Here is a 20657-nt window from a genome sequence, read left to right on the forward strand (position 1 = left end):
GTGGTGATGTTATATTAAGATAGTTGTACAAATTGTTACTTCTTCTAGTTCCCAACATTTAGACTGGGATTTTCAAACTAGTCTAGGGAACTAGGTGCCCAAAGCTGCGGATGAGCCTCCCTTAGGCTCTTTTGACAATCCCAGCATTAGGTGTCTGCTGTGCTGAATAGAAATAGTAATCAAGAATAATTTTAGGGTATTTTGGACCCTTCTAACTTCATTCTGTGGATTTGACCTTCCCAAAGAGAGAGAAATAAGTGATGCCTTCTAATTTCTCCAGTTTAATTTTGGTACAGGAGGTCATTCTAAATGTGTATGTTGGATTATTTTTAATTAGGGCTAGAAGTTATTTGTGTACACCATGCATATCTTGTGTATTTACTTTTGCTTTCTTTTCACAGAACGAGGGTGAAGATTTCAGTTATGTCATTGCATTTTTCCTTGGAACAGCAGCGTGCTTGTATCAGGTAAATTCTTCCTGCTGCATATTGCAGTAGTCTTTAGAAACATTATTTAATCATGTACAAATGTTATCAAGTTTTGTTAAATATTGTGTATATTTGAATGGATAGACTTTAACAGTAACCGTTACTCTTACTTTGGTGGTGATGAGAGATCACAGCATAGACTCATGCCTATATCCTTGATTCTGGGCTATTGTTTTCTGGGATTGTCTTTTCCCAGTCAGTTTATCAAGAGATAGGGATGTGTTTGTCTCCTTCCGGAGGCTGATATTAGGATTGCTATAGGATTCAGCATCATAGAATCATAAAAGTTAAAGATGAAACTGACATTTTAGGTTCCTTTTTTCCATCTTCCTGGACAAATACAGTTTTTGTTCCTACAGTGTTGTTCCCAGGTTAGCTTGTAAATGTCACAAGGGATAGGGAATCCTTCACTTCTCCAAAATGACTACTATACAGCCTAATACATCTCACCATCTGGAAGTTTTCTCTTTTACGCGGCCTTCCTTTTCCTCTCCTGAGTGTTATCTCACTATTCCTAGTTATACAGTCTTTCTGTCCCACTAAGTAATTCTTCTCCTTTTTTTGGTATTTGTGCTTTTAATATATTGTTACATTTTTAGCAAATTTCTCTTCTCTCTCAGTTGTTGCTTAGCTAAACTATACATAATTAGCTCTCTGTCTTTCCATATAAGTCAATTGTCACAGTCTCTTCATAATCATTATGGCTGTTTGCTGAATTCCCACTAATTTTTGCTTATCTTTCTGGTATGATGAGCCCAAAACTAAGTGCACTATTTCAAGTGTGGTCATTTTTGGGATTATCACCTCCATGCTTCATAACATAATGTGTGTTCAGTCAGAAATCTCACTCCCTCTTTTGCTGCTATATCACATTGCATACTTGTACGTAATTGCTGTCAACTACAGTCCCTTCCATAGGTGTCTTTCAGCAGTACTGAAGTCCATTGTCTTGCATTTTTCCAGTTTACATCTTTTGTATCTTCTAATAATATTTCTAACCCCACTAGGTCCAATTGCATTGTTGTCTGTTCTCAGTGACTGTATTTCCTCCCAGATTAGCAACCAGTCTGAAGTTCATAACATATTGACCTCCTCCTCTCCAAGATTATTAGTAAAAATGTTAAATAAGATCACGGCTAATGCTACACAGAAGAACTCCCTAACTTGATACATTATCATGTATCTTTACCCTTTCTTTGCAGTCCTCCAGCCACTTTGCACTTGTATAATAATGCTCTTGTTCTACTATGTGATGATCTTCACTCAGAAATTTAATCTCACTAGATTCTTGGGATTTTTTCCCTACAGTGTGATTCCCCAGTCCATACAACGTATCTGTCTTTCATGTATTGCTGTTTATTAATTTACAAGAAAATGGTTACAGTCAAGTTGTACAGGCCAAAAATTGGACCTAAATGGAATAGGAATTTAGTGCTAAACGTTGAACTAATAGTGAGGTATTTACAGTACCCCACTGATATTTGTCTTCCACTACATTTCAGGAATATCCATTATGTCAAGGTCCTTTTCCATTGCCTGATATTCTAATTTACCTAATTTGGCTCTTTAAGAGTCATGTATCGATATAATACCTTGACATTTATAGTTTCTATTTTTGGCCATGTACCTATTATTCTTGCTCTGGCACCAGTCTAACTGGCCCAGCACTTACCTCTGTGATCTCAAACTGTCCCTTGTCTAGTTCAGCTGTAGTTTCTGTCCTTTCTTTTACAGGACACAATTAACCTTTGTACAGTAACTCCTTGCTTAACATTATAGTTATGTTCCTGAAAAATGCTACTTTAAGCAAATCCAATTTCCCATAAGAATTAATGTAAAGGGGTGGGGGTTAGGTTCCAGGGAAATTTTTTTCGCTAGACAAAGATATATATACACACACACACACACACACACACACACTCAGAATGCGTCCGATGAAGTGAGCTGTAGCTCACGAAAGCTTATGCTCTAATAAATTTGTTAGTCTCTAAGGTGCCACAAGTACTCCTTTTCTTTTTGCGAATACAGACTAACACTGCTGCTACTCTGAAACACTCATAGAGTATATGTTTTAAACAAACAATTTAATACTGTACACAGCAGTGATGATTGTGCAACTTGGTGGAGGTGGTGAAGTCAGAGGATCGAAGACGGTGCGATATTTCCCAGGGAATGCCTTACTGCTAAATGATGAACTAGCACTTGTCTGAGCCTCTCAAGGGTTAACGCGTTGTTGTTAATGTAGCCTCACACTCTACAATGTGTGCACAAATAGAGGGAGGGGAGACGGCATGGCAGAGAGAGACACATTGTGTGTGAGAGACGAACATTGCCCCTTTAAGTGTGCTGACCCCACTCTAAGTACACTGCCTTTTTAAATAGATAAGCAAATTGAGACAGCAGCTGCTGCCAGCAAGCTCCCTCTGTCCTGAGCCCTGTTGTGCCCCCCCACCCAGCTCTGTGGAGATGGGGTAAAGGAGTGAGGGTGGGAGGGGGACACCCTGACATTAACATCCCTCTTATCCCCCTCTCAGTCCCCTGCACAGCAAACAGGAGACTCACGGGAGCAGCTCCAAGGCAGAGGGCAGGAGCAGCACACGGCAGTGGGGGGAGGAACAGCTGAACTGCCTGGCAATTGATAGCCTGCTGGGTGGCTGCTGCACAGGGAACTTAGGGGAGCTGATAAGGGGCTGCCGGCCCACCCTGGTTCCAAGCCCCCACCAGCTAGCTCCAATGGGCTGCTCTTCCTGCGAGCAGTGGACAAAGCAGGCAGCTGCCTAACAACGTTATAAAGGAGCATTGCACAACTTTAAACAAGCATGTTCTCTAATTGATCAGCAACGTAACAACAAAACGTTAACTGGGACGACGTTAAGTGAGGAGTTACTGTATTAGGCCTGGTCTACGCTGGGGGGCGGTGGGCGAGCTAAGTCGGTCTAAGTTACACAACTTCAGCTATGAAAATAGCATAGCTGAAGTTAACATACTTAGAGCTTCTTACCGTGGTGTCTTCACTGCTGTAGGGTTGACCGCTGATACTCCCCTGTTGACTCCGCCTATGCCTCTCGCTCCGGTGGAGTACCGGAGTCGATGGGAGAGCGCTCAGTGGTCGATTTATCACATCTTCACTAGATGTGATAAATCTACCCCCGCTGGATCGATTGCTCCGGAGGTAAGTGTAGACATGCCCTTAGTGACATCTCTCTAGCAGATGTCTTTTTACAACTTGAGTGCTCTTCAGCACTTGATGATTTTTCATAAATGCCTACCTTAAATAATCTCCCCACAAACCTTGTTATTTTTCTGTGCCAGCAGTCGGTTCCATTTTAAATAAGGTGGAGCCGATCCCTTTTGTATACAGTGCCCTTCCCACACACAAATTTCCCAATACCTTACAAATTGAACCCCCTCTTCTTTACACCATCTTTTCATCTATGTATTGCAACAGTGGAGTCCTGCCCCCAGCAAACTTGCTGACCTTCTGCATGATGGAACTGGAAATGTTACAGAGAATGTGACCCCAGAAGCTCTGGATGTATAAACCTTTTCCTAGTATTCTAAATTTGATTTCCAAGACTTCTCTCCTATATCTGTCTGTGTCATTATTACCAAAGTGCAGTTAGCCCTCTCTGCTCCCCAAATCAAGTGTCAAACGTTTAAGATTTCTAAGTCTAGATCTTGCATGAAAGTGCATTGCGTTGCTGTTCAGCCACAGGACTGGCCTAATGTTTTATATTTTGTTCAGTTAATACTTAGAAAAAAATGCAGTTTATTAATTTATAGGAAAATGGTTACAGTCAAGTTGTACAGGACAAAAATTGGACCTAAAGGGAATAGAAATTTAGTCCAACATGTTAAACTAATCACTGTGCTGCCAGAAAGCTTATACTTTATTAACTATTGCTTAGCAAAGAATAAACGCAGTGTGGCTCTGTGTCTGTGTCCAATCTCTGGGTTTGAAATGCAGCTGCTCCCGCTAGATCTAGAATTCTAGTTATGTAATCCTAACTACCAAGAGTCCAAGCAGAATTCAGCCATGCAAAACAAAGTTCTTCAGAGCCTTATAATAGATGTCAGCAATATATCGGTATCATTGACTGGCAAACCAATACTCAAAATAATAAAATACAGGATGTATCCAACTTAAAAACAAAATGTAGTAGCTATGAGTAGTTTTTAGGTAGATGAAGGAAAAAAACAAGGCCCTAAAACAACTTCAGAATCAGCTATTACAGCCTTAGTATGAAGGGTCCCTCCCTGGCAATCCTTACCATACGTTCTCTAAAATCTCCTACTCCTCAAGCAGGTGTGATCAACATTTCTGTTTGTTCTTTAAATGCAAATCTAATAATGTAAAACTCACGTAGATAGTGTGGTCAAGAAGTATCCCTGACCTATTTGCAGTTGCTGTTTTGGATTTGTTCCATTTTGCTATATTAATTCTGATTTTTAGGCACATTTGACATTGTATATGTCTATCCTCAGATATGCATTTCTAAGAAAAAACTTCTATTTTTCATTTTCCTGAATCCAGTTTGCTCATGAATCCAAGATTCAGCTCTGATTTCCCAGCTCCAGCCAGACTAAAAATCTTTAGTTTGTCTCTCAGTGCTGCAACTTTGAAAGAGTAGCACTGTAATATTCAGAAAGAAAAGTAACTGAGGGGTTAGGGAATCAATAATACAGCCAAGAAAACCAAAAGCTTCTATCCCAATAACGGAAAATTAAATCTAGTGTCTGAAATCTTATCTGGTCTGCTTTGCATTATTCTGGCTCGCTCCACAATCTTGTAGCCTTCTTTGAAGTCTCAGTTTTCCCTAACTACAAGTCTCAAGAACTGACCTCAAGCCATTTCTTAATAGGTCTGGTTTCAGAATAGCAGCCGTGTTAGTCTGTATTCGCAAAAAGAAAAGGAGTACTTGTGGCACCTTAGAGACTAACTAACAAATTTTTTCTTTGAGAGTGTGTGGCACAAGCTGTCAGCATAGTCTCTCTCTAAGGTGCCACAAGTACTCCTTTTCTTTTTGCTTAATAGGTATAAATGCTTTTTCTCTGAAGTAACATAGGGAAGCCGCCAACACAAAAGCATATTCTGTAATTGCCATGCAAAACAGTTCCCTTAAAACAAACCAACACAAGATTTTCATTACATTGCTTGTTACAGTGACATGTTAAAATAACAGTGCCTTGGCCTTTTGACTGCTGTTGTTTTGTAAGTGGCAAATTTCTCCCCATCTCAAAGTAGGAAAGGGATTGCTGAAAAATTCAGCTCTGCACATACAGTATGGTAACGAAACTTGAGTAAAAGCCTCCAAGTTTTTGGAGCCTTGATCAAAAAGCCCACTTACATTATTAAATACAGTTACTACATTTGTCATCCTATTTTTAAATCCTTTGTTTTCATTGATCATTTGAGAGAAGCACATCCTGATGGCTTATTCTGTTCTTTGAAGCTGTCACACTCAGCTCTTCAGATTTTATCACAATGACGAGGTGATTTTATGAAATGAGCTAGATTCTAATCACTGATTTACTGGTATATGTTAATTGCCCTTTAAATATAACTTTTAGAACCCTCCCCAAAAATAGTCGTTAGGTGCTGTATTCGAAGATACTCCACATGTTCAGAGGAAGCCAAGCTGTTCTCTTGACCCTACTTTTACTCTGGAGTATTTTTGTTCTGTTTCATAGGGAGGATACACAGATGTCTTAATAAAGGGGCCCAGACACTATGGTGATGGGCAATAAAAAGTATCTAAGATAGAGCAACAAGTTAGTAAAATGTCCAACAGAATAAAAAATAACCCAGTAAATTGTATTATCCAGAAGCAGTCACACAATTCCTGACTTTCCTTGGAGAAACTTAAAAAATAAACACTACCACTATCTGTCGGTATCGTAATGCTAATAACAATTAAAACAGTGAATAGTGCTAAGTTATTGTGATGGTGAGTACTGTAGAAATCCCAAAGGTAGGGGACATCGCAAATGGAAATGGAGAAAAGAGAAGTTTGTGCAGAAGCTGAGTGTATTACAGAGAATAGAGTGAATGAAAATAGTACCTATAGGAATGTACCTTTTTAAGAAAGAACTAAACTCGGTAAAATTAGCCAAAAGGTAGGTATTGTACAAATAGGCTTTTTACAAAACATCCTCTTGCACGTGTTTGCAACCAAATTTCTCTTAGTACAGGAGAACTGAAAGTGAAAACAATAGAAGACAGTTGACAGTTTTTCAGAGAGACATTATTAAGGGCACAAGAGGAAACTATCCCACTGCATAGGAAAAATAGGAAGTATGGTAAGAGACCACCCTGGCTTAACCAGGAGATTTTCAATGATCTAACAATCAAAAAAGAGTCCTACAAAAAGTGGAAACTAGGTCAAATTACAAAGGATGAATATAAACAAATACTGCAAGTATGTAGGGACAAAATTAGAAAGACCCAGGCTCAAAACAAGATCAAACTAGCCAGAGACATAAAGGATAACAAGAAAACATTCTACAAATACATTAGAAGCAAAAGGAAGACCAAGGACAGGGTAGGCCCGTTACTCAATGAGGGGGAAAAAATAATAGAAAATGTGGAAATGGCAGAGGTGCTTAATGACTTCTTTGTTTCGGTTTTCACCAAGAAGGTTGGTGGTGATTGGACGTCTAACATCGTGAATGCCAGTGAAAATGAGGTAGGATCAGAAGAGGCTAAAATAGGGAAAGAACAAGTTAAAAATTACTTGGATAAATTAGATGTCTTCAAGTCACCCGGTCCTGATGAAATGCTTCCTAGAATACTCAAGGAGCTGACTAAGGAGATATCTGAGCCATAAGCGATTATCTTTGAGAAGTCATGGAAGACTGGAGAGATTCCAGAAGACTGGAAAAGGGCAAATATAGTGCCAAACTATAAAAAGGGAAATAAGGACAACCCAGGAAATTACAGACCAGTCAGCTTAACTTCTGTACCCGGAAAGATAATGGAATAAATAATTAAGCAATCAATTTGCAAACATCTAGAAGATAATAAGGTGATAAGTAATAGCATGGATTTGTCAAAAACAAATAGTCTCAAACCAACCTGATAGCTTTCTTTGACAGGGTAACAAGCCTTATGGGTGGGGGGAAGCAGTAGCTATGGTATATCTTGATTTTAGTAAAGCTTTTGATATTGTCTCACATGACCTTCTCATAAACAAACTAGGAAAATGCAAGAAAAATGATTAAGTCTAGAAAACATGACCTATGAGGGAAGATTGAAAAAAATTAGGTTTAGTCTGAAAAAGAGAAGACTGTGAGGGGACATAAGTTTTCAAGTATGTAAAAGATTGTTACAAGGAGGAGGAAGAAAAATTGTTTTTTTTTTTTTAACCTCTGAGGATAGGACAAGAAGCAATGGGCTTAAATTGTAGCAAGGGAGATTTAGGTTGGACATTAGGAAAAACTTCCTGTCAGGGTGGTTAAGCACTGGAATAAATTGCCTAGGGAGGTTGTGGAATCTCCATCTTTGGAGACTTTTAAGGTTGGACAAACACTTGTCAGGAATGGTCTAGATAATTAGTCCTGCTATGAGTGTAGGTGACTGGACTAGATGACCTCTCGAGGTCCCTTCCGGTTCTGTGATTCTAGGAAAATGAGTAGAAATAAAAGTATGCGGTACAGTTGTAGTCATGTCGGTCCCAGGATATTAGAGAGACAAGCCGGGTGAGGTAATATCTTTTATTGGACCAACTTCTATTGGTGAGAGAGACAAGACCAGAGGAGGGGGTTCAGGAAATATTTATTTCAGGATGAGGGTCCCCATAGAGTATGAGTTGTAGTTGTTTGATACCTCCGTGTGGGTTCCAGTGTTGGATGGTGACAACTATGGGTGTGTAGTTGGAGGAGGTTTATTTCTATTCTTCTAACAACCCCCTAACCTCTCCAAGCTCATTATCAAAAACAAGCTCCCCACAGACCAGGACACCATCTCAAAGCAGCACCAGGCTCTTCCAGAACATCACATGCAAAATCTGCAGACATATCTCCACTGCTACAATGATCATCACCCCCACAACACACCTTTCAAGATCAAGGGGTTCTACGCATGCCTATCACAACATGTGGTGTACCTCATCCAGTGCACTTAAATGCCCCCATAACAATTGTGTGAGTGAAATCAATCACTACACTCTCGAATAAACTCATAGAAGAAGATGATAAAAGACAAAAACACCATATCACCTGTGGGTGAACACTTTTCACAAAGTGATCATTCTGCATCTGACTTACTAGGTGTCATCCTCAAAGAAAACCTGCGCAACACTTTCAAAAGTGGGAGCTTAAATTCATAACTTTGCTAGACACTAAAATCATGATCGTAATAAAGACACTGGATTTATGGCTTATTTCAACAATCTGTAACCCACTAACTCCCCTTTTTGTCCTGTGACTACAGGGGTGTTCATGGGCCAATTCACCTTGAATGGTTAGAATATGTGCTAACTACTTATGCTAAACTATCTATTCGATCTTGTATTTAGCTGTGACACTCTGAGTTCCCTTCCCAGAGCTGAGGAAGAGCTCTGTATAGCTCGAAAGCTTGACTCTCTCACAAACTGAAGTTGGTCCAATAAAATATATTACCTCACCCACCTTATCGATCTAGAAATAAAGGTGCATCTGACAAGTCTTTATTGTACCACATGAGAGAAATGCAAAAAGTAAAGTAGCATAAAGATTTTTTTAAAACAATTCTTTTTAAAGAAAAGCCACTTAGATCAGCATCAACCCTGACCACTGAATGCATGGCTTGATATTGATCTAGAGTCCTCAATCAAATGAGTTTGGTGGTATGAACTCAATGCATTTTTATAATAGCCTGAATCTTAATAACTTCTTGATTTTCACCAGAGCTGTCCCTTTTTGGGGAGAAGTCTCTCTTGTGCTGTTCCTTTAGCAGGATCCTTTGGTATTTTCTGCTTTTGCTTGCTTGCTTTCTTTCACTCTTCAAAACTCTTTCCCCCCCCCCCCCCAACATGATTCCCTACTTTGAAGTGACTTTGTTTTATTTTAGCACAGCTGCATGCTGTCTGTGTTCTGTGGATCCTTGATGTGCCATGGCATCTCTGCCCTGCTGCTTTAAATAGCAGCCATGCAGAAGATTCAAGGGAGCATCAAAGATCAGAAGGCATTGGCCAACATGCAGCTGAGGTGAGAACAAAGCAGTCTCTTTGGAGGAGGAATGGACACAGATGGAGAAAAAGAAGAGGAGTAGATGTGGGAGCTAAAGTCAGGCAATGGAGCAGTGAGTTGTGGAAGTGGGAGAGGAGGAAGGCATTTGTGAAAAATGATGTAATTTTAGCAGACCTGAGATTCCCAGATGTAATGGAATAAAGGATTTGGACTTTGAAGAATGTTTTGTGAAGAAGAGAAACTTTGGATGAATTGAGGTTGTCCTCTGAAGACTCCTCTCTGTGGCATGTTCTCCCTCTACTCTTTTTCCCTCCTCCTACTGACTTACATTTGGGAATCCAGAATGTAAATATGCATTGAATCCCCACAGTAATCCTACCACCGCTTAAGGACTGGGGTGTGTACAAAGGGAAACTGCATGTGCTGGGTAAAGTAGCGCATGGGGGCTATGTACAGCTCCGTGATTTTCCTGCTCTCATCCCATTGCAAGTTAAGCAGCCTGAGATCTGTTCTAACTTGTGCCACCCGGGGATAGCTGGGGTGTCCCCCACTCCCTATGCTGGTGACTACAAGGAGTGAGACCAAGGAGCCAGTATAACAGCTTTACACCTATATTGACTCCCCAATGCTGATGGATTCCATCCAGCCAGGGACTTAAGGAGGCTTCGGTTTCTTGTGCATTGCCTAAGTGGCATAGACAAGCCAAAACATTTGTTTCCATTGCCCCTTTTGTTATTGATGAGCAAATATGAGGAAGAAATCTTCCTTGAAAAGAGAATAATGGAAGCAAAATTTAACTTCTTCTGATGCTGAGCACTGTTCACTCCTGAATGCCCACTTAATTTAGTACCACATTTACCTACTCAATTAAAAAAAACAGTTCTACATGGTTCATTTCTGTATCTACTTGGTAGTTCAGTGTGATTTGTTAGCAGAAGTAATTTTCAATGCACTAATCAGACTTTGTGTTTTCTTCTTTGCAGTGTTATTTATTTTTATATTGCACAAGCTGGCGGAATGTCAAATCTTTCCTGACTTTTGGTTTAATTTGCCTGTGTAACATGTATCTGTATGAACTGCGCAATCTCTGGCAGCTCTTCTTCCACGTGACAGTGGGAGCATTTTCAGCATTACAAATACGACTAAGACAACCACAAGGGAAGTCCCCTGATTACAATGTCTGACCCAAGTCTGGGATGTCCCAAGGCAGTCTTGGTCCACCCATGGTTCCCTCTCAGGAATGAAAAGCTTTTCTCCAAAAGAAGAAGTTGTGTGGTGTGTTTTTTTTTTTTTTTTTTTTTTAAGATCAACACAAGATGCCTGTGGATGTTTGTGACTTGAGAATTTAGACTTATCCTCATTGAAGACTGAAGACACAAAGAATACAGGATTAGTAGAGGAAAGTGGGTCCTTTTCCATGCAGAGAATTGTCCCTTGAGGACAAATAAAAGTTTGGAGAACTTGACTGATAGCAGGAAAAAGCCTTCTTCAGAAGTATGATATTGGCAAAGTTGTATGTGTGTGTATATAGGGCATATTCCGCATATCAAGTGAGCGTTCCAATTCCAAAATCAGTTTTGCCTTTGTGAGGCAGTAGTATAGGCTGAATACAAAGATGCTATTGCATATTAGCAGACTAGATTGGAATGAGTGAGTTACTAAATGTGAGAATATTGGATTGCACATTAAATTTAATGGGATGTGTGTATGTGTTTTCTTAATTAAAGCCTAACCTGGAAACCATCTGTTTATGGGGATTAGCTCCTTGGTCCCAGTGGCCTTCCATCTAGTCCTGAGTTAACTATAAATCTTGGTAAATATTTTTCTCTGTATAATTTGCTTTTAATGATCTTTTGAAAGTGGCCTTTATGGACAAGTTTTATTTAAGTAAATAACCTAAAATTCTGTCTCTTGGCCCATGATTCTTGCTCTCCTCCTCTATTTGAACACTAGAATTTTGAAAAGAAGTTGACAGGTGGGTAAACAGACATTGATTTGCAATCTGTTTGAGCTATTGCTTTTCTCTCTCCATCCATTTTATGAGATGAATTAATAGCTGAAACTTAATTTAGCATATAGGCAACTGGTGGTGAGTTTATTTCCAACAAATATATACTGAGTTCAGTTTAAAAAAAATCCTTTTTGGATCCAGGGATTTTGTTGGTTCTGGCAGCTTTACATTTTACTGAATTGGAGTCGAACCTCATTAATTTGTATTAGTGGCTGGGACATCTTTGTAGAGTCCCAGAGTTTGTGAATTAATTAGCAGATGAACAATCAAGGCCATTACATTGCATTCTATTTATTTTCACAATCATATTTTGTGTTAATTATGTCCAGTGCTTTATAGTACACTAGAAAATATATTTTAATATAGTTTGCTCAAGTTTTAATAGCAGGAAGGCTTCCACATTGTTTGTGAGCATTACTAGGCTTGGGGATTAGTGAGGTTCTGCTTACTATGAAATGTTACTCCATCAGATTTCTGTAGGCAGTCCCCACCTAAAATGTTCTCTTCAGTAATTTATTGGCAATCAAGCTGATAGCAGAGAAGAAATATCTAGACTGGGAACAACTATTATTTTTTTTAAAGGAAGTGACCTTACTCAAGGGGAACCAGGTGCCCAAGACCAAGATTATTTACAGAGAATGGAATCAGTCCTAAATGAACAGCAGTGGTATGTATTTTTTGATGCACTCTTTATTATAATGTCTCTTTCCAAGACCTATGTAATTAAGAGGCTGAAAATATCTTGGTGCATGTGGGATCTAAGATAATTGTTGCAGGGGAGTGCTTTGCCTTTGAACCTTTTTATTTTTTTTCATTCATCCAGCAAATAGAATGGGGATGCATTTGTCTGGTCTTGTATGTTCCCATTGTGACAATTTTGTTGATATTTTGGGGCAGTGTGGGAAAGAAAGGAAGGAGGATTTGAAATTTTAAACACAGTAAAAGGCATATGTGCAGGAATACAAGGATTTCAATAATGTTAGTTAAACCCGTAGTTTTAAACAGCTGAGACTACCCACTGCCAAACACATGTTCCATTAGATTGCAGTGCAACCTTTTGAAATCAGGACACCTGAGACACACAAATAAATCTTTCACTATTTTAAACTTGGGGTTTGAAATATGGATATTGTGTGTTTAGTACAAACTAAAGCTTTCATCTTTTCAACACACTCTCTTGAGCCAAAAATTCTGGGGGTTTTTTTGGTTTTGGGGGTTTTTTGTTTAAAAAAAAATGTGCAAAAATCACTCAGGAACTTTAATTTGTTATGCTGATATACTGAGGACCCAATCCGACTTCTAGAGAAGTCAGTAGAAAACCTCCCATTGACTTGATTGAGTGCAAGTCCCCCTTAAGCCTAGTTCTGATGAATTTAATGGTGCTTAGGTCTTGAGTGAATTTCACCCAGAGGAAATTGGAGTTGCTTCTTGTTGGGGAAAAAAGAGGCCATGAAGAAGTAATTGTACAGGTTACTTATGGAAGCAGCCCGCTGCAAGTGAATGGGAATACTAGCATGTGTATTGAATACTTACATGAACACAGGTTGCAGGATTGGGCTTGGTATTTGTAACTTCTGCAGTTAATGAATAAACTGTTTGCAAGATAGTGCTTTTAGCTCATCAGGAAACTAAACAATTAGCATTATAAATCTGCTCTGTTGGAAGGTCTAAAATAGTTCTTCTACCACTATTCAGTTCACCTCAGTTGTAGTACTAAAAATGCTATTAGGAAGTACCTCTTTGTTCCAGTCTTGTGTCCTTATGCAGATGTAGGCTTTTTCTGCCCTGTCAGTGGCTGCTGATGTATCAGTCTGAGAAATCTTGCAAGTGTCTGTTTTTCCTTTTAATCTTCTTCCCTTACCCCTACTTTTCAAAGGATGCGCTCCCTTGCTGTAACATCTAGAGCCATTACTACATTACTATTACTAGTGGCAGAAACAAACTGCTGATTTAACAGATATAATGAGCAAATAGAACTGTCAGACAGATTTAACTATGCTTATTGAAAAATCAGAATTTACAGTGAAGAGATAATATCTACTCTCCAGCTGTGACAGTTCCTCACAGATTCATTACTAAACATGTAAGCTAGTAATACATATTCGAAGATGTCCAGAACTGGTTTTGTGCACAAACTTCATGTGAGTAGTTAGACTATTTGAACTTTTTCTGTGCACAGGTTTGGAAAATGCACCCTGTTATGGGGTAAAATCCTGAGCCACTGAAGTCAATGGCAAAATTTCCCTTGACTTAGTGGGGCCAGGTGCCCATAGGACCTCATCCAATACTCACTGAAGTCAACAAGAGACATTCCATTGACATCACTAGATGTTGGATCAGGTTCATGAGGACAGATTCTGTACTGGTTACAGTCCAAGTCTGATTCGAATTGGAGTTGTGCAAGGAAAAGGGCCTAATTCTGATAGGTTGTGGGTGCATTCAGTGGGATATCAGTGGAAGCTGAGGCCACTCAGTGTCCTATTAGAGGTTAAGCTCTGAAGCAGACTGGATCCAGCATATGTAAAAAGAATGAAAATAAACAAAACCTGAGTCCATTCAAATTTGATTAATTAGGAATGTTCAAATGCCTCACTAGAGCTTTTTAAAACACATGCAGTGTTTTTTTTATTGTTTCCCTGTGTGTTTTCTGACTTAAAAGTTCTGACCCCTTTCATGGTACTGTGTGGTCTTTTTCCGTTGATTTTTTTTTTAAATACCTGATAGAAATGTGAAACTTTTAAGAATCTCTCCTATAGACGGTTAGATTTTTTTGTTTTTGTTCTTTTCTTTTTCTCTCCAGCAACCAGCCTTTTCTCAGGCACTGAACAATAACCAGCCCTCTCTGTTTTGTGCTTTTTCTAGCAATCTTTAGTGGGTTAACTACCCAAATGTGCATAAAATGTAGAATAATATCAAGTCTCTAGGAAAATACAGTTTTTGGTTTTTTGTTTTGGTTTTTTTTTGTGGAAGTTTGAGTATGTAGTTGGTAATGTATCAGGTTCAATCCAATCACTTTTTTGTCCTAAAGAACTCATTTTCTCTGCATCAAATGCCTGAGTAGAGAGAGACTTTAAAACAAGTGTTCTGTCAGTTTTTTTTTTTTAAATGGTGAGGTTATTCATCACCCATTGCCGTATCTTTAATAATCAGTAGTTTCGTTAGCAAAGAAGAAATGACATCTGTTTAGGCTTCTCACCTCTCCCCCCTTTGCCCCCCGAATTGCTTTTTTGAATCCCTGATTATCTATTAAGTAGATATGAATTAACATTTACAAACACTAAACATATGCTCTTTTGGCTTGGCACTTGGCAAGACTGTAACAGCAGGAAAGCTACATGTTTGTGTATCAGCCACCCATTGTAAAAATGCATGTGTGAATGCTAGTAGTATTAGTGGTTTTGCATAATTGAATGCATTGCAGAGACATTATCCCCCTTTTTTTTTTTTAAGTGATAGTGGAAGAAAGCCCCAGTAGTACTCTGATCCTGCAATTAGATCCATAAGGGCACATGAATCTGCTTCTAGAATCCCCAGTAATTTCAATATGGGTTTGCTTGTGTGGATCCATCTGCATAACTAGGACAAAAAAAATCTGTAAACTTTGCCATCTTTAAGTGATTTTACAGGGGTTTTACATATGAAATTGTATTCATCACGTACGCAGCTCCGTTGACCCCATTGTTAAGTGTAAGAGAGATTGGATAATATGTTGAGAGGATATAATTATTCATGATGGGACAAAATTAAGACAAGGAAAATGTAGGCTCAAGATCCTGAAAATCTTCCTGACAATGAGATGGATTAGGCTAGAGAATAACCTTCCAGGAGAAGTGATGGAAGCTGTTTCTTGGCATACAAACATTAGGCTGGACAAAAAACACTGGTACATAGACAAAAGGGAAGAGTCATGCATGGGCAGGAAGATTATCTTGGAATTTGGGATCTAATTGGACTTTTTTTCTGAGAATTAATGTTCAGAAAGCACTTTCAAGATGAAACCTGCTAACTTAGCAGGGAATGAAGTCATCACAACCGAGCTATAAGTTGTTCACATTACAAAAAAAACTCACTCTTGTCTAACGAGTTAGCTAGAAAAAAGTGACATGGGTTTTTTTTGGTTTCCTTCAGCTGCTTTTGGTCACTTTAGGTGAGAGAAATTCTAGTATCAGGTAAGTATTGGATACATCATGCCCTGTCCTTAGGAAATTGTACTATCTCTGATTTTTATGATGCTATGTTTGGTTTTGGTTGTTTAAAGAAAAGTGTTAAGATAGTGGCTTGCCTGAAGTGTAAAATAGTTTGTTTCCAGCAGATGGCAATATTTGTATACCTCTGAGATTAAAAAAGGGAAATTCAGATTCTGGGGAGATGTAGCGAGTACAGTACTGATTGTAGGTTTCTAGTCTAACATATTTCCCCCTCCCCCTGGGGCTACAAATAGTACAAGATTCAAGATATCTTTACTCTGGCAGGGAAATAGGAGGAATCCTATAACCAAAAGGAAATAGAGGTTATTTTTATTAATTTTTTTAAATTGTCCTTGTTTTCACTTGTAAAGAGAAAACTCAGTTAAAAAAAATATCATTATCAATGATAGGTTAATCAATCTAAATCCATGCTCCTTTTTCAATACCAGGGCCTGACCGTTTAGTGCTTGAAAAATTATACCTCTAAATCAGCTTATTTAATATTTTGAGATATATTATGAATTCCAGGGTTGCTGTACCTAAGTCCTAGAGGCCCTGACACCAAGCTGAAATCACCAGGTTCCTCCATACCATGCACAGGGAGAGAGAGGGCATGACTATACTAGAGCATTTGCAGCAGAGCAGCTGTGCCACTGTAAGTGCTCTTAACTGCTGGGAGAGAGCTCTCCAGTCAGCTTAACTACTGCCATTGGGGCTGGAGCCACTTTCCTAGTGACATAGCGCTGTCCACACTGGCTCAGGGGGGTGAGTTACACCAACACCAGTGGTGGTTTAGATGTTGCCTCAAGTTCAAGGCCTTGCTCCAATAAATACTTAAAGTGAAAAAGCTCATTAGCTGTGGGGCAGCATCAGCACTTGTGTTGCTCGGCCCATGCCTACTAGCAGCAATATAGATGTGGACAGTGTTAGGACAGCAGTAGTTTTGTGGATGGCAGTGGTGCCTAAATGTTGGATATAAACACCTACGTGCTTAAATCTCTTTGCAAATCTAGCTATTAGGTGTTATTTTGAAGAGAACTAGTTCCCCTTCCAGTTGTCCTGGGGAGTTAGTGTGGTAACAGAATGTGGCACTTCAACCTTGCTCTCAGAGCTAGGAGGTATAGCTTGACCCCCTATACAGAAGTGCCTCATCCTTCTAATGCCTAGGCATGTTAACAGATCTGTTCCTTAAAATTGTGTTGTACATCACACAAGCTAACTTTGAAAGTAGAAGCAAATAAATCATGTGCAGTAAAGCTATAGCATTGTAGGTAGGGTTGCTATTTCGAAGTAAGATGATTTACTAGCATCTATTTAAATCTGCCAGCTATAATTAGGCTTTCTGATATTGGCTCCAATTTACCTTAGGCAGTTCCTCAATACATAGTACACATGTAGTGGGGTGTTCATAGTACAAATAAGAAGATCTGTGCTTAAATAGTCTCACAGTAGATAACCTGGATTGGGCAAATTGGTCACAAAACTTCATTCAAATAGCGTTCTAGGTTTTCTATACAGAACACACCAGTTACATTACATTTAAATATGGAACATCTAAAATTTGTGCATAATTATCATCTGATGCACAAATACGTCTTTTCACGAGCCAGCTACATCTTAAATAAAATGTAGAACAAAGCCATGTTACCAGTGAAACAGTGTTTAATATAGTTAAATTACTTAAATAGATTTCAATTTCCATGGGAAATCATAATGGTATCAATTTTATAGGAGCTAAAATAGTGTGTGTACCCCTTGAAATGATCATGACACACTGTCAACAATCACAGTCAGAGATACTGGGGGACTCAAAATATCATTGACAACACAGCTGCGCAAGGTGGAGCAGCAGACTGATCAAAAGTTAAGAATACAGACTTTAGTAAAGTAGAAAGCAAACCTAAATATGAATGTACATCATGAAGATAATGAAACTCACTGAGTGGTAGAAAGGGATAGAAGGAGGAAGGGAAGGGAGTGGTCATTGTGCCATGTAACAAAAGCATTTTGCAAATCAGAAAATGCAAAGCAGCAAAAGTATAGTACAAGGCAGACTTGGCAGTTTTACAGAAGTCAATATACTATACTTTTCAAGGATGTGGCCTATTAAAGGGGAAGAGGAAGGATAACAGGGATGTCATTTAAGCTCAAGTTTAAATGGCTGGATGCTAAGCAACATAGTAAATTAATTAGGACAGGCCCATGCATTTTAACTTACTCTTGTTGTAAAAAATAAAGTGAAACACTTATTTTATAAATCACCACTATAGTGCAATCATTAAGTTGTTAATACAGTAATTTTTGCCCTGAGAAGAGTCGAAAAGAACTTTACTGAATGTCAAAATATGAGTCATTTTAGTGATAGCCAAATTCAGTATCAAAACTCTCCCCTCATAGAATATAAAAAATAGGGCTTTAAAATGCTTTTTAAAAAATAAAATAGCAAGGGTTTATTTTTTACAAGTTAAAAAAGGTACATAAATCATAGCGAATTATTCATATACCGCCCCTATTCCCCCCCCGTAGTAAGAGGATATGTTCAACATGATATCTGTGTCACTCTAAAGATCTCCTGAATCCACATACAAATTATCCATCTGTCTTTTTTTTAAAAAGATAGAATCATCTAACTCTTAAAATAGCTGTGAATCATTAATTTAATTAAATGTTTGCAACAAGATAGTCAACCTGGCAATGCAGTACATAGTTCTTTGTAAAGGCAAATGGCACTTTTGGACACTTTTTTGTATTATCAGGATTCTATTAATAGCTGCTGTGAAAAAAATAATTTTAAAGGAATTGTTAAACTGATCTTATTTTTGTTCCAGTGTAACAGAATTTTTGCTACCTTCAGATGAAGATTTGCTTAGTGCTCTTCCCTGTTATGCTTGTCTGATATTTTCAACAGCTCAGTTATTTATCATGCATTCTAATTCCATTCACTGCGCTCTGTCACCCCCAACTGCATCTTGAATCCTGAAATGAACAGTTGTTTGTAATGATTTCTGGAGGGTTTTCTGAATTTTCACTTAAAAATGCATCTGACTCAGCCTGCAACCTCATCAAGAGTTGTTTGATTGTTTACCCTTAATCTGAAAACTGCCAAGTCTGTATCCAGAGAATAATACACAGAATGTCACATAGTTCTGCAGGTTATATATACACAACCCACCACACGCTGGTGTGGACAGACTTTTTTTCTAATATATATAATTTACAAAATATAGAATTTGGTATATCTGTTAGATCTCCATGTTTTCAATATTACAAAATAAAAAATACAAAAACAAGAAAGTTGAGGGGGGTTCCCCCTAAAGTGTCTCTTGTTTTCATCTAGTCTTTCACATGTAAACTGATATATATACCAAAGAAGAGCACAGAAGACTTTCATTTAATAAATATGTTTGCAGAGCCATGTTTCCTCATCTTGATCTTAGATGTACCAGTCCTATTCAGAAGAGTAGTCTGTTAGCCATGTAAGGGAAAGGGGACAGTTTTATATGGCAAGGTGTCTTGTTCAACCTTAAAAACATTACCGATGCTGTTCTGAAAGGCCTTTTGTGTAGAATAGTGGGTGTCACTTTTAATTTTGAAAGTCTATCCAAACAGCTAATAAAAGAATAGGGGTACACTTGAAAGAGCTGACCGTATGGAACAGAAACAGTATAGGAGTGCAAATCCTTTCCAAAATAATGCTTTGTAGTGAATCGTACATTCCTTCAACCAAGTAAAATGTTGTGTAGCTTCAATAAATATTTAAATATCTTATGTCCTATGCAGCAGCATCATTTTCAAAGCTCCAATTCATTTCTTTTATCTGGGAATTCCATAGAGGTGCATCTTTGGTCGATTTAGCACTCCACTAGTAATTAATCCACAGTGTTTTCTTTCTTCTGCAGTGCATGGCACGTGACTAAAGTTTGTTTGCTTGTCAGAACCATGCTCTAAAGTCGTTGCATGAAAAAATGCAACTGCGCTGTATTTTTGGGTCCATAGCTAAACAGCAATTCTTCTCCATGCAAATACCATTTTTAAAGTTGTGCCATGGTTGCTGCTAACTGAGCGGTGGCCCTTCGTTTAGGAAGTAGGTGGTCATTTCTCCTTTACCCTTTACCTTAACAACCCCTCGACATTCCAGCTGATAGCTGTTGGCTGCTAAAACCTGGTACATGTCTGTGGTCACCTGCAGAGAAAGAATAGATTAGAAGTGATAGCAGAACCGATAAACTTTCTCTACACCATCTCTCTTCAGCCACGTAATCCGCACATGCAATTAATTTTGGGTGTAATATGTTGTTTTGTTAAAATTCTCTTATTTGTATCAACCAGTTTATAGGAAGGTGGCCAGCACAAGTTATGTAGCTACTACAAGCTGCAAACAATGAGTTTCAAGGTAATATTGGACACATGAGCTGCTCTCCAGCTGAGGGTCATGATTCTAGAAGCTGGGAAGGAAATATTGTTAGCAGTTCCATTTCATGGATCCACTATTCTGCTGAAGTTGATTTGCTAGAGGGGGATGCCAGGCTACAAGGGATCACAATATGAAAAAGGTAAGTCAGAGTTATAAGCTTGCCTCTAGAACCCAGGTAAAGTGCTAGGTCATGATCCCAGAGGGAGGAAAGGAAATATCCCATTTCATGTCTCCAGTATCTGCTTACATTAAGGAGGTGGGGTACAGATCACAATAGGAAAAAGGTTAGTCATAGTTAAGGTTAAGATTCTGTCACAGGTATTTTTAGTAAAAGTTATGGACAGCTTGCAGGCAATAAACAAAAATGTTTAGGCTTGCAGCTGCTCCAC

General features: G+C 38.6%; 2 protein-coding genes across 6 annotated transcripts in view; one reads left to right on the forward strand and one right to left on the reverse strand.

Annotated features, from left to right (window-relative positions):
- The window catches only part of SEC22A (SEC22 homolog A, vesicle trafficking protein), a 42332-nt gene extending 30769 nt beyond the window's left edge, over positions 1-11563 (forward strand). For 4 of the 5 annotated variants that reach the window (XM_043504944.1, XM_038421278.2, XM_043504942.1 and 1 more), the window contains exons 6-7: positions 402-467; positions 10640-11563. In XM_043504944.1, coding sequence (XP_043360879.1) covers positions 402-467; positions 10640-10840 — 267 coding nt within the window. In that variant the 3' untranslated portion in view covers positions 10841-11563. Of the gene's footprint in view, positions 1-401; positions 468-9537; positions 9675-10639 lie in introns of all 5 variants that reach the window. The other variant, XR_005295539.2, reaches the window with a different exon arrangement.
- The window catches only part of ADCY5 (adenylate cyclase 5), a 358907-nt gene continuing 349184 nt past the window's right edge, over positions 10935-20657 (reverse strand). The window contains exon 22 of the mRNA XM_043504850.1: positions 10935-20037. Coding sequence (XP_043360785.1) covers positions 19909-20037 — 129 coding nt within the window. The 3' untranslated portion in view covers positions 10935-19908. The remainder of the gene's footprint in view (positions 20038-20657) is intronic.

Source organism: Dermochelys coriacea, chromosome 11, assembly GCF_009764565.3.
Source record: "Dermochelys coriacea isolate rDerCor1 chromosome 11, rDerCor1.pri.v4, whole genome shotgun sequence".
NCBI classification, from domain to species: domain Eukaryota; kingdom Metazoa; phylum Chordata; order Testudines; family Dermochelyidae; genus Dermochelys; species Dermochelys coriacea.